The sequence below is a fragment of the Vipera ursinii genome (genome assembly GCF_947247035.1).
Source record: "Vipera ursinii genome assembly, chromosome: 3".
In the NCBI taxonomy this organism is placed as follows: Eukaryota; Metazoa; Chordata; class Lepidosauria; order Squamata; family Viperidae; genus Vipera; species Vipera ursinii.
The window spans coordinates 62,407,052-62,420,819 of NC_139516.1; the positions used below are offsets into that span (position 1 = coordinate 62,407,052).

The window sequence follows — 13,768 nt, forward strand, 5'->3', positions numbered from 1 at the left end:
TACATGTACTGTATTGGTGATTTTGGAGGTTATTGTGGCTTATCTGATGAATTGTATATGGCTTATCTATCTTTTTCTTATGAATTGGAAAGAAATATTTTTTAGGGCTGAAAGTTAGAGAAAGCCAGATTCCTACCTGTTTAAAAGTGGCTTCCACAAGGTTTGCAGGAAACATGTTCCTGAAAAGACAAAGAAAACTGGTCAAGGAAATAGATAGAATTTTAAACACAAAGGTTTGTAAACTAGAAATATGCAATAATTTATAATATAAAACATGTTATCTGGCTTAAAAAAATAGCTTCAGATTCTTCATTGGGTAAGTGATTTTCCCATTTTTCCTGTTGTAGAACTTGGGGGGAAATTGGAACAATGTGATATTCTGTTAATTGAAAGTTTTTAAAATTAATATTTATAAACATTTATAGTAAACATCATGCAACATCCTGGCATAAAGTTGAGAGCTGGGAAAAACTTGAAAACCATCTAATCTAATACTTGTATGCCACAACAGTAATCTCTAAGGTTATCTCACAACTATGCACCTGTAGCTGTTTGGAAATTCACTCCAGGCTTGTCATTACAGGCTAGTATTGTATGTGCTAGCAGATTTCCTTAATTTGTTCCAATCTGGCATGATCTATACAGGTTTATTGGTGGGTAAAAAGACATCAAATAAATCCAAACAATTCACATCGCCCATTAATCTGGCATTCATTTTTCTGACACTTTCAACTAAAAATTAAATTCTGAATCAGCGTCTGATGAAAAAGATATTTTACCCCCAAAAAAGATTGTAATTTGAGTGATGGGAATGTGATTATATTGCAATAAATGTTTCATTTTTAATGAAAGATTTTTAGTTTTCTCCATATTATTGCCTTTAAAAAAAGCACGCTTGGGACACGTATCTTCAATTGCCCCAAGAGATTTAGAATCATTCCCTTTCAATTGCCTTTTTAAGTTCCAGGGGATCCTGATTCCTCCATGTAATCATCTCTGTAACATAGATTGTATCCATGTACATTAGGAATTTCATTAATTAATTCTGTTTGTGATGTGATTTGGATGAAAGGTGGTACAGACATGCAAAGGATTACTTTGCTGATTAAATGATAGATTAGCAGTTTATGATGGACAATTAATCTGGAGCAACTGTCGGGGGAAGTTGCATTCATATTGAAGAGGAACTAGGTATGTGTGTCTTAGCAACCTTTGAACTTGTGCCTCACTTCTGCAGTTGTAACTAGCTGCACTGACATGCAATAAGGATTATATGGAAGAAGAAACATCTGTCAGATGGTCATTAGTAATCTAATGTTAAAAAAAAGAGTTTTAAACATACTTGCATGTTATTCTTCATTATTCTTTCTCTTGCAGGAATTAGGACTGTTCCTTTTAATAGATACTAAAAGAAATCAACCCTGACTGTTTTTTGGAAGGACAGATACTGAAGCTGAAGCTCAAATACTTTGGTCACCAAATGAGAAGAGAGAACCCATTGTGAAAGACCCTGATGTTGGGAAAGATTGAAGGCAAAAGGAGAAGAGGATGGCAGAAGATGGGATGGTTAGATGGTGTCATCAACATAATGAACATGAATTTGGGCAAAATCTGGGAGACAGGAGAGAACAGGAGAGCCTGGCGTGCTGTGGTCCATGGGATCACAAAGAGTCAGACACGACTTAGTGGGTGAACAACAACCTTTTAATAGAAGTGACTGGAACTACTCTAATATACTTTAAATAGACTCTTGTTTTCCATGGTAAATCATTCTTCAAGATTAACTTTGTTGAAATGATCGAAAGGTAAGGTAATATTTCACTAGAACAGCAGTTTTAGGATCACATCAGTCCTTAGGAGAGCAGTACAGGCCCTGACAGACAACCTTGATACGTCACTAAACAAATGAGTCTGAGCATGGTAACAGTAGTTGTGTTGTGGAGGAGATGCAGTTAGTCTGGAGCCCTTTCTCCACTTTACAGAAATATAACTGTGAGGAAAAAAAGCAGCTGGCACATAAAACTGAGCAGGTATTTTTATTAGCTCCATCATATTCTTGGAAAAACTGCAAACACCTGGTTTTGAAATACTGATTTCAAAAAACAATTTATGCCCATTTTGAATTACGCTATTGAACATGAGATTTGTGCTTCTGCAGTTGTCATTAGTATTGGAGGTAGCACCTTAGTGCTGAAGTCTTTCTAACTCTCTCAATATCAGATTTTAGAGGATTATTTATAATTATTTTCAAATGGACACATTGCTCTGCAAGGCTACAGTGATGGTACTTTTTTTTTTTTGAAACAGGACTGTTTGGGTAATGCAGAGATCCACATCTGTATATTCAAATTCTTCTGGAAGATACGCTGCTCTTAAACATCCCTCTCCTCGTTAGTGATGCCCTTATATTTCTTCATCTCTTTTGTATTCTCTCTTAGCCATATGGAACAAATAAGCTGCTAAGACAATATCAATATTTAATTCTGCAAAGCTATTAACTGAATACTGCTGATCTTAGTTCTGCCTTAACTTGTCTATTGCAGCTGGAAAGAATGTTTTGTTGCCAGCAAGGTCCCATCATGTTTCAAAGAGATGCTATGATTTTCTTTCTTTTCCATCTGCTGAGGTGGTGATGTATTTCCTCTTCTTTGCTGTCAAGCTTTTCTGCACAACGGCCTTAAGCTGCTTGTCTCCTGAACAGAAATGGCTGGGAATAAAGCTGATTTAAGACATTGTCTGTTAAGATTTAATTTTCAGCTTTGATAACAGTGCTAGGCAGGTGTTCTATCTGAAGAGTAGTTAATGCTCCTCACTAACTGGCCAGTTTTCGTGATTCTTTACCCTCCCAACATGTCGGGGAAAGCAAGCTGGATTTCTTTTGTTTCTGTTTTTTAAAATAGAGTTACCGTTAGGTAAGATGGGAGGCGGGGCAATACATTCTACAAATAAAATAAATAAATGGCCCAATGTTTCATCAGTCCACCAGTCCACTGTTTATAACGCTGTCCTTTCAACAGTTCCAACAAGGTTCCACATTCATTTGCACTATTCAGATGACCCTTAGGGCACACATAAACCTCCAAGTGGCATCAACAACTCTCAGAGAGAGTGCTAACTACCAGATGATTGCAAGAAATATAATTCCTTCCATTCTCCATCATTCAGTCAGAACTGAAGAAGCTTCTGGGATGAGAAGCGAAACATCTTCAAGGAAAAAAACAAAGAAAGTCTAGTAGTTGCCTTTTGAAAAAGCACCTTTGGGACAATCATCACCTGGATCATTAAGAATCTCCATAGACAGTCACCCTTCATTTGTTCTCTGTGACCAGCTATGGTTCATGCTCTAATTGCTGAATATGTAGATAGGAACAAAGAACTGATGGTTATTGGAGATACAGAAGGAGTGTGTGTAATGTTTGAAGCCTAGCTTACCAAGCATATAGAAATCAGGGCTCATATAGCACGCACGTTCCTCTTCTTGCCTAAAGAGGCTTGGAGGGCATCAAACAGTAACAAAAAAGGATGGAAGAGGCTGGCAGTTCCATACAGAAACCAGTAGATTTACAAAAGGTTGCCTAGAACAAATTAAAGAGCAGCAAGTAATTGGAATGTGAGTTGGAACACACCACTTTGGAAAAAGATAAGGAAAGCATGCTTGCCAGCAGTCCCTGTATTTAGATTGGGACAAATGGAACCATCCATTCAGGATCTCTCAGTAGGATTTGTGAAGCATCGCCCACCTTCAAAAAGTCTTAGGTCTATGATAAGCCCCAACCATTTCCTCTCAAATCCTCAGTTTGCCATTCTGATCACAAAATGCAATTCAATGCTTTGTAACAAGGCCGCATGCCAATGTTCTTAGGGTTTCTGTTTCCAGTTGTAAGATATGAAAAAAAAATTCTACAATTTCATTAAACCTCTCTGAAACATTGGCAGGGAGATCATGGACTACCTTTGCAATGTATAACTATATTTGGATGCCAGTGAAGATATGTGGGTATGTCCATGCCTGGTATCTATGTTTGATTACCATTTTACCACTAATTAATATGGGAAGGAGGGTACATTCAAGGACATATCATCAACAAACACATCAGCTGCATACATACTATGCAAATTTCTCAGGGCCATTAAAAAAAAAGGCTCACTCACTGCTTACTAATTCTAATAGCTTCAGGTATATTTCCACATAGCTTTGCTTCCTGCTATAAATAGCTTTAAGTCTGATTTCCAGGTTCTGTGCAAACTGAACTAACAAACATGACAAACAATCACAGTCAACATTGAGAATCCAAAGTGTCTTCTGAGGATAGAAATACATTTATGTTCAGTTTATATTTTACTCACACTCTATGAGAGAGAAAGAAGCCATAAATAAATGAACACGAAGAACTAATTGAGGATTTACATAAACCTCCATTATTTATTTTTCCATTAACATAATTTTATATGAAGGAAGAATCAAATACTAGTGAAAAGATTATAATTGAGTGCAGACACTTTTCATGGACAAAGTCTCAGCTACAATTTCTAGCTCCTTCAATTAAAAAGATCAGATAGCAGGTAATGGGAAATGCCTCCATCTGAGACTAGAGGCCAGTCAGTGTGTGGAATTAGATATACAAATAATCTGAACTACCAGGAAGAATTTTGGGGGAAATATTCACAAATGCAATCATCTTAATGTGCACTTGATTTAATGTGATTCCATTACTTAAAATATTGCTAGATTAGAGATGAAAATAAAATTGATTTCTTTATACTAAATAAGAGCTGATGACGAGCTCAGCTTACATAGTGAGCCATGCCTCTTTTAAAAAAATACTCTTTGTGCTTCATATATGCGCAAATATGAAGAATTATAACTTGCAGTGAGAAAAGGAATTAATCTTCCATGGGTAGGTGTACAAAATGTATACCCCAGGGTATCATAATAGAAAAAATTGAAAACCAACATTTGTTAATCATTTCTGTTTTTAATAAACCCTTTTGTTTAGTTTTGATGCCTACTTCAGTTTCCAATGGACTCAAGCAATATTCTTTTTTATTTTTAATGTAAAAGATTTATGTGCTTTTCAGCAGGCGGTAGGACAGGTTTTGATTGACAAATTTAAAGCATGGCACACATATTTTTCACTCAGAGTGAAGCATAGCCACAGATCCATGTAGGAATGACATACAGTTATGACTGCAGCAAATTACAACAATCAATAAGTGAAGCAGGGCATTCATACAGAGTAAAGTATGACTAGAACAATGCATTTTTAATATGTTAGATCATTTCTATATTTTTATTTAAACATATACACATTTTTCTTGCCATTGTTCCCTGTTCCTCCTTCCACTCCAAATTGTAAACTTTCTTAATTTCATAAAAATGATGGAGAATTTCAGAGATTTTTTTTCCTAATCTTTAAAAAATGGAAGGGTTCTCAAAGATCATCTAGTCCTATTCCTTGTGCAATGCAGGATATGTAACTCAGCATGACAAAGAAGAGCCTAATTCCTCATGACACAATCTGCTCAGCAGTTTTTGTTGTTAGGAAGATGTTTAGGAAAATTCAGTTTCTGTCTACTGCTTCCAGCTTTGCCTTTGGCGCTAAGAGGACAACTGCTATCCTTCTTTCCTCTTAACATTTCTCTTATACAGATTAACATGCACAGCTTTTCAATTGCTTTTTATACCATAAATCTGCTTTCAACCTCATATCTTCAGTTATTTAATAAATATTTGAGCCTTTCTCCCTGTTTTAACAAGCACCGTACTATCTTATATCTTTCTTCAAGTCACCCACTTGCATTACTTTGGAGACTTAAAGAATTTCCAAATCTGAAAAGGGGTTTAGGAATAGAACAAAAGGATGATAAAGGAAAAGACACACACAAGTGGTAGGACACGCAGAAGAGCTTGACTTCTGCAGAATTAGCTGACATTGAGGAACGGAGACTAAAGGATTTCAAAGAAGATGTACTCAGGTACCTTAATGTTTACAGCATGTTGGAATTTCACATTAGTCCTATAATAAATTTCTCCACCATAAATGTGACAACAAGATGAAGGACGGTTATTTTTATAGAAGTTCAGGTATAACTCCATTGTTATCAGGTTTGATATTTGTTCATTAATGGATGCCATATTTTTCTCCTTCTACCAGCTATGACCATCTGGTTGCCCAGATTACACATTACGTACTACTTGTAATTTTCTTCTGCATCAGAATTCAGGCCAAGCACTTATTCTTCTCCTTAGGCCTCCATTATTTACTTTTAGCTATTAGGGAAAATGGTGATCCTGAAGCAAGAAAGGATACATTCAAACGTGCTAAAATATTTTTCAGTTTAGGGACTAGACGGAAGCTCCAATTAAGTTTCAGGTTCTTTTCAATAAATTCATCATTGACCTTTAGCATTCATGGATTTAAAAACATATATTTTAAAAATGTGATCATTCACCACAGTATCACTGAATATATAAAATCTGACCCTTCATAAAAACAGTGAGAAGGTTGTTACCGAATTAGATCCAGCAATGCATCTGCAGAACTCATTATTGGCTTCACACCTTCTTCAGTAACTTCCTTCTGGGCTGCTCCACCAGGATGGATAATAGAGACCATAATGATTCCCACAATTACAGCCACAAATGTAGTCCACAGATAGTAAGTGACTGTAATGATGCCTAATCGACTAGAAGTTTTAGCATCCAGAGCTGCTAGTCCTGACATCAGGCTGTTGAAAGAAAACACAAAGTATGTCTTTTTCCCTTCTTTTCAATTAGGTCTATTACTATATCCAGGGAAAGGACAACAGATTTCGATCTAACCTCTCTTTGAGCGAAGATGATTAAAAGAAGACTTGCTTTAGTCTTCTTTTGCAGGACACTATAGGAAGAAGCTGATCAGGAAAGAGCAGAAAACCATATTTGAAACCTAGATGGAAGGTTCAACATTCACAATGTATGTGGATAATTCATACTTTGTATTCAGGTTTCAAGGCTTAAGTTAAATTAAAATAGAGGATTCACATTGACTCATCCCTAAAGATTTGTCTGTTGTATGTTATTTAAGCAAACAAATGTCTTAATTTTTCCTAACCCCACCCCAAAATTTTCTTCCTATTTCTTTTTCATTATTAGATAGGCATATAAAATGGAAATATGTGAGGCCAAGCAATATATATATTTTCCATGTATAGTACAGATTACAGCACATCTAAGAAAAAATACCTTTTGCAACCATTAAGTGCCTCTAAGACTGATCCTGCTACCAATTGAAAAAGCACTTTATAGCTATTTCACCTGCTTGACCTTTGCAGAAAAATTGAGGTGTCACGGGACAGCCACATATGAAAGAGAATGACACTGTAACATTAGATGAATGAGCAATTGTTTATACATTGCTAAATCTCTATTCACATTATGTATTAATTGTACTTTTTTTGCATAGCTACAGTATAATTATTTTTAGATTTGGAAATTCATAAGAATCCAAGTCAGTCCAATATGATGATGCAGTTTTATAATATATACAACTTCAGATTAAAATGATTGAGATGCTGAATTTTTGTAAAATAATTGTTGACTTTCACATTTAAGGACTCTAAATTTAGGCAAAATAATAAGACACTTGTGGTTGATTTAGGGCCATGCTTGTACCAGGTGAAATCCTTAGATAGAATAAAACGGGATCTTCTGTTAAGTACAGAGGTGATCTAGGCTGTTTGTCTTCTCATTGAAATGGCAAAACTCTCAGATGTCTACAAGTATAGTTTTCCAGTGAGGCATCTAGCTATCAAAAGATAACCCAGTTGTTTTTATCAGTATAAGTTGCAGCATATCTGAGAAGAAATCAGGATTGGCAAAGCTTTCAACACACCTTATTAACAATAGCCAAACTAACAATTATTAATGGTTTCTTTTTTATAATGTAGTGACTATCATTTAAAGAAGTCATGTTGAAGTAGAGTTTATTCTCCAGTGTAAAATAATGTGTCCTGAAAATTAATAATTTTTATATGTATATTTGTCAATAGCTTATATTCCAGGTTTTGTTTGTACATCAATGTAAAAATATATCTGAGATTTTATTGTATTTAGTTTCACTGTATATTAGCATATGCCCTCTTTTCTAGAATCTTTATTCTTTAATATCAGATACAAGAAAATTATCCATGATTACAGTTACAAAATAACTTCCCAGATGTTGAGAATATTAAAGTACTCTTTCAAGTAATGAGAAAATAATAGTTGATCCCTAGGAGAAGGCAATGCTCAAATGGTTATTTAAAAAAATCATGTTTTTTGCTTAATATAATGCATTAAAAGTAGCAGATTTACTGTTTAAACAAAACAGGCAAAAGGAAGAAATCAAAAAGCTTCTTTTAAAAGGAAGTTGAGTTGGAAAGACTGAATGTTCCTAAAAGCAGATAAATTAGTCATAATTCTCCCAAAAAGCAGTTGGGAGGATATAAATCTGTTTCTACTATCTATGTTATAATCTAAGCTTCCAATTTATAGGGTTGGAGGAAAGAGAGAGAGAGAGAGAACAAAATAAGATTCAACGTAAAATTTAATTCAAGTTAATTTAATTTAATTTAATTTAATTCAAGATAATCAAACTTGAATACTTTGGAAACTAGTTACAGAGCATTGTGAAAAACTAGTTATCAGCATTCTAACACCTCAAACTACAAGTAGTTCTCAACTTACAACCATTCATTTAATTACCAAAATTACAATGGCACTGAAGAAAATGACTTATCACCGTTTTTCACATTGATGAGTGTTGAAACATCCTCATTGGCACATGACCAAAATTTGGGTGTTTTGCAACTGGCCTGTATTTATGATGACTGCAGTGTCCTAGGATCATGTGATCACTTTTTGAGACCTTCTGACAAGCAAAGTCAACAGGGAAACCCGATTCAATTAACAAATGTGTTACTAACTTAACTACAGTGATTCACTTAACAAGTGTGGCAAGAAAGATCATAAAATGAGGCAAAACTCACTTAACAACTGTCTTGCTTAGCAAGGGAAATTTTGAGCTCAATTAGGGTCATAAGTCAAGGACTATCCATAGAAATCTTCAGATGTAAATTCTACAATAATTCCAAGACAAATTAACATTTATTTGGTATTAAAAAGTAACCATTTCTATTACTGTTTCTTCAAAATTCCACACCCCTCGCTTCCAGTCCATGCTAGAGCCTTGTTTACTGAACCTCTTGTGCTAAAACCAGTTGAAAATCTGATACTCCAACTTCCTTCTGCTAAGTCTTCTTCCTGTATTTATTTAATGTTTATTATTATGAACCACATTTAATATTTACAACTTCCTTTGCAAACTAGATAATCTTCTACTTCCAAAGATATAGTGTAGAGTTCAGATGTGGCTACTAGCACTGCACAAGGCATGTAGTTTCCTTTCTTAAGTTAAACTATGGAATTTGCTGACATCTGAAGTGGTGATCTGTCTCATTGTAAATAGATTTAAGAGAGGATTAGACAAATTCAGGGAAGGATTAGACAAAATTCACCTAGCCTCTGGAACATCTTGCCCCCCCCCCATGTGAGGACACCCCACCCTCCTGACCTTTTGTAAGGGCCTAAAGACCTGGCTCTGCCAGTTGGCTTTGTGCCCCAGTGGGGGAACATCATAGTGAAGGTGATTAATCAACTAACAATAGATCCCACCTCACCCCCTTCCTGCCCCTGCCCTCCCCATCTGTAACTGGATTTTAGCAGTTGGTATTAATTTATTTGTGTGTGTGTGTGTGTGTGTGTGTGTGTGTGTGTAGTATTTATGATTGTAAGCTGCCCAGAGTTAGCCCATGGTAAGATGGGTGGCAAATAAATAAATAAATAAACAAACAAATGAATGAATGAATGTAAAGGCATAAAATTCTATAATGGTTCTATGCTTTTGACAGCTGCTTCTGGGATTTTTTTTTAAACTACTGAGCCTTGTCTACAATACTGTAAATTCCTGATGAACTTGTATTTACTCATTTCTAAGATCAGTTAGGGCCCATCACCTCTTATGACAGGTATTTTGTACTAAACAACAAAGAAATAACGGAACCTGTTTCCAAAGATAGCAATTTTGTCTACTACATACGGTATAAAATTTACTTCTTACAATGCCTAGAATTGTACACAAAAAAACCACTAGCATAAAGAAGAAATTATCTACATTAAACTCCAGAAGTCAAGTAGAAGCTCCTGCCTCATGGCTTCCCTGTTGTTTCAAGTATTTATTGAAAAGATGGAAATGGAGCTGAACCCACATGAGACTTCATAAAGATAAGCTCTATACTTTCAGCATGTCAGCTAGCAAAAAGTTATTAAAATGGTGATAATATGTCTGTCTATTCCATAAGGCTAAATAAGGTATCTGGAACTTGGCACATGAAAATATCTTCCAAATGTTAGTTTGAACCATTTTCCAGAGCGGCCATCATTAAGACAACTTAATTCAGTGTTCCATTCTTTCTGAATACTGGCAAGGAAACTAGCTAAAAGATTCACAAATCTGATATGTACATGGAATTTAGGTTTATCTAAATTCATCTGTGCCATAAGAAAGGCTGAGCGCCAAAGAATTGAGGCCTTTGAACTATGGTGCTGGAGAAGACTCCTGCGAGTCCCTTGGACTGCAAGGCAATCAAACCGGTCAGTCCTAGAGGAGATTAACCCTGACTGCTCTTTAGAAGGCCAGAAGTTGAAACTCAAATACTTTGGCCACCTAATGAGAAGGAAGGACTCACTGGAGAAGAGCCTAATGCTGGGAAAGATTGAGGGCAATAGAAGAAAGGGACGACAGAGAATGAGGTGGCTTGATGGAGTCACTGAAGCAGTAGGCGTGAGCTTAAATGGACTCCAGAATATGGTAGAGGACAGGAAGGCCTGGAGGAACGTTGTCCATGGGGTTGTGATGGATTGGACACAACTTCGCAACTAAAACCAACAAAATTCATCTGTGCTTTTTGCTTTTTGCTCTTTGCTTAATTCATTGTCTCAATTTCTGAATGGTGGAAGCCTCAAATATAATAACTCTGGAAAAGGGAAACATAAGGGGCTGACCATAAACCGATTCAACTCATGCCTCTCCAGCTTGTTCTGTTCCATCCCCCACTAGGAGCCATCTGGATATTCCTTTGAAATGGATGGATTATAGATGGACCTATCAGAGGGGATTAGAGTGATTAGAAAGACAATAATCCTGTCAAGAAGCAATGGTCCAGCATTACCAACCAGCAGTTGCTACCAGCATACATGCTGGTTTTCATTCATTCACCTCTTGATTATATTTTCATTGAATTTCTCTTCATAATTGCTTGCTATGTAAATACCTCTCCCAAATAAATTGATGCTTTCTTTGTTAAAACAATGTTAGCAGTATTAGATGTAGCCTGATTATGGGTTGGCAGAACCGAAATACCAGCTCCTGTGTTACAACATAATTATCAGTTCAGCAATTGTCTCATAAATAAAACTGGATATTATAACACTGAACTATGTATTGATATTTAAGAACTTAATCCCTTTCTTATCCCAGCCTTGTTTCAACAAACAAAAGATGCTTGAAACCTTGAATCTAAAAAGTGAAAAAATAGAAACAAAATTAGAAAATGAACAAAACACTTTATAACTGACTAGACAATTCTACTTATTTTGGTTCTTGCTGCCATCAACTTCTAAATTCTATATTTTCAAAAATGAGAATTAGAACATTTTTGCTTTGTTTTCAAAGCAATCTTATAGGAGGTCAAATTAACATGGGAGGCTGTGCTGAAATAAATGCAGAAAGAAGTTTTAAAAAGCAATGGATCGTGAATGATGGTCTATAACTGGAATGTGGAGACTGGAATAATGGTTTCTAGGCTTCTCATCCTGATCAGAGAAACCTCTCTAATCAGGCAGATGAAACGGTTTCTTAGGCACCAGGTTGGGTTGAGCCATGACAGATTTATAATCAACCATATTGGCTCAGTGGGTTAGGACGCTGAGCTTGTCGATCAGAAGGTTGGCAGTTTGGTGGGTTGAATCCCGAGTGCCGCGTAACAGAGTGAGCGCCTGTTACTCATCCCAGCTTCTGCCAACCTAGCAGTTCGAAAGCACATAAAAATGCAAGTAGAAAAATAGGGACCACTACGGTGGGAAGGTAACAGCGTTCCGTGCGCCTTTGGCATTTAGTCATGCCGGCCACATGACCACGGAGACGTCCTCGGACAAGCGCTGGCTCTTCGGCTTTGAAACGGAGATGAGCACCGGCCCCTAGAGTTGGAAACGACTAGCACGCATGTGCGGGGGAAACTTTACCTTTACCTTTATATTTTAAGCAGACCAAAAAACAAAACAAAAAGCAAAACAAAATAACAACTTGGAGTGTAATAGGGAAAATCAGCTAAAGGCATTCAACCATGAAAACAGGCAGTTCCACGACTCTATTTAACTCTGGCTCTGGACCTGTCTGACAACTTGGTTATTTCAAAAACCAAGTCATCTTTTTTTCTGGCTCTGATCTTTTCTTGGCAAACTTGGAGTTTCTGGGTGGTCTCTTTTCTTACTTCTGGTTCCAGAGTTTTAGGCTCAAGGAAGCCACCCCACTTCAAAGCAGTCACTTGAAAAAATAAAGCAAAAACTATATAGCTCTGCCAACTAGTCTTCTGCTGAAGATAAGGGAAAACAGGTGAACTCTTGTTCCACAGTGACTCTCCACAGTGATAGTCTTCTGAAAGCTGGTCGAAACAGAGCTTTTCCAGAGGGCTTTTAATTATAGCAATTAGTTAAGACAGCCATAAGTGGTTAATTCTTGACTGGGATGCTGCTGGTTTAAATTAATTTCACGATCATGTTTTTACTACTTTGTGTTGTTGCGTTGTGAATGCTTTTATTTCTGTACACCGCTAAGATTCACAATGTTGTGCTTGTTTTTTTAAAAAAATCCAATGAGTAAATAAACCAAATTCTTCATTCATCTCCACTAGCTACTTTGGGAAGAGTTGATCTGTTTTTAATTTTTAAAAACCAAATCACCTGTAGCTGCATTTAGTGTGGTATCTGCTTGCACTGCTTTATCCTCCCTTTACAACCACTATCTCAACATGCAATCAGAGAGATTGGGAAAAGCATCTTGTAACACAGCTATTGCTATGGTATCATTATATCTTCAGAACATTTATATTCAAAGTAGTTCAGACTGTTACAAGAGTCAACACTGACTTGAAGGCACAAAATAAATAAAGTTATGGTGAAAAGAAGGCTTAAACGTTTCCTTTTTCTCACCAAATCACAGTTCCATGGATAGCTTCTTATCAAATATTTTTCTCTGAACTATTTTCTGCAATATGCAAATACACGAGTACTATATAATGTTTTGACTCATTTTTAATTGGGTTTTCTTAATCTAGGTTTAGGACTTGTTGGAGAACATATCACATTTTAGGTCATAGTTATGCAGAAATATTGAAAATTCAAAAGTTCATAAAGTTTTAAGCATCACTGTATATAGTGGAAAACATGCAAGAAGCAAAAACGAAAATGCTACAAATACGGTAGAAGTTAATTCATGTACATATTTTAAGATTGTCGTTATTTTTAAGTCTGATAATGCATGAACATCTTTGTGATTGTGCAATTGTGAATAGTAGGCTAAGCTGTTTCTCACAATTACAAAACTCCCACAGAATAAATACCTGGCAGATGATCTGTCACCAGTGCCAATCTCAATGAAGAAAAAAAGTTGTGAAATACTGTAAAGCCATT

At 36.0% G+C, this 13,768-nt stretch overlaps 1 protein-coding gene across 1 annotated transcript in view; it reads right to left on the minus strand.

Moving 5' to 3' along the window:
- The window catches only part of SLC1A7 (solute carrier family 1 member 7), a gene marked incomplete at its 5' end in the record, with an annotated part of 52,388 nt that overhangs the window by 31,211 nt on the left and 7,409 nt on the right, over positions 1 to 13,768 (minus strand). Inside the window, 2 exons of the mRNA XM_083359030.1 lie at positions 137 to 179; positions 6,514 to 6,729. Of these exons, the coding sequence (XP_083215156.1) occupies positions 137 to 179; positions 6,514 to 6,729 (259 nt within the window). The remainder of the gene's footprint in view (positions 1 to 136; positions 180 to 6,513; positions 6,730 to 13,768) is intronic.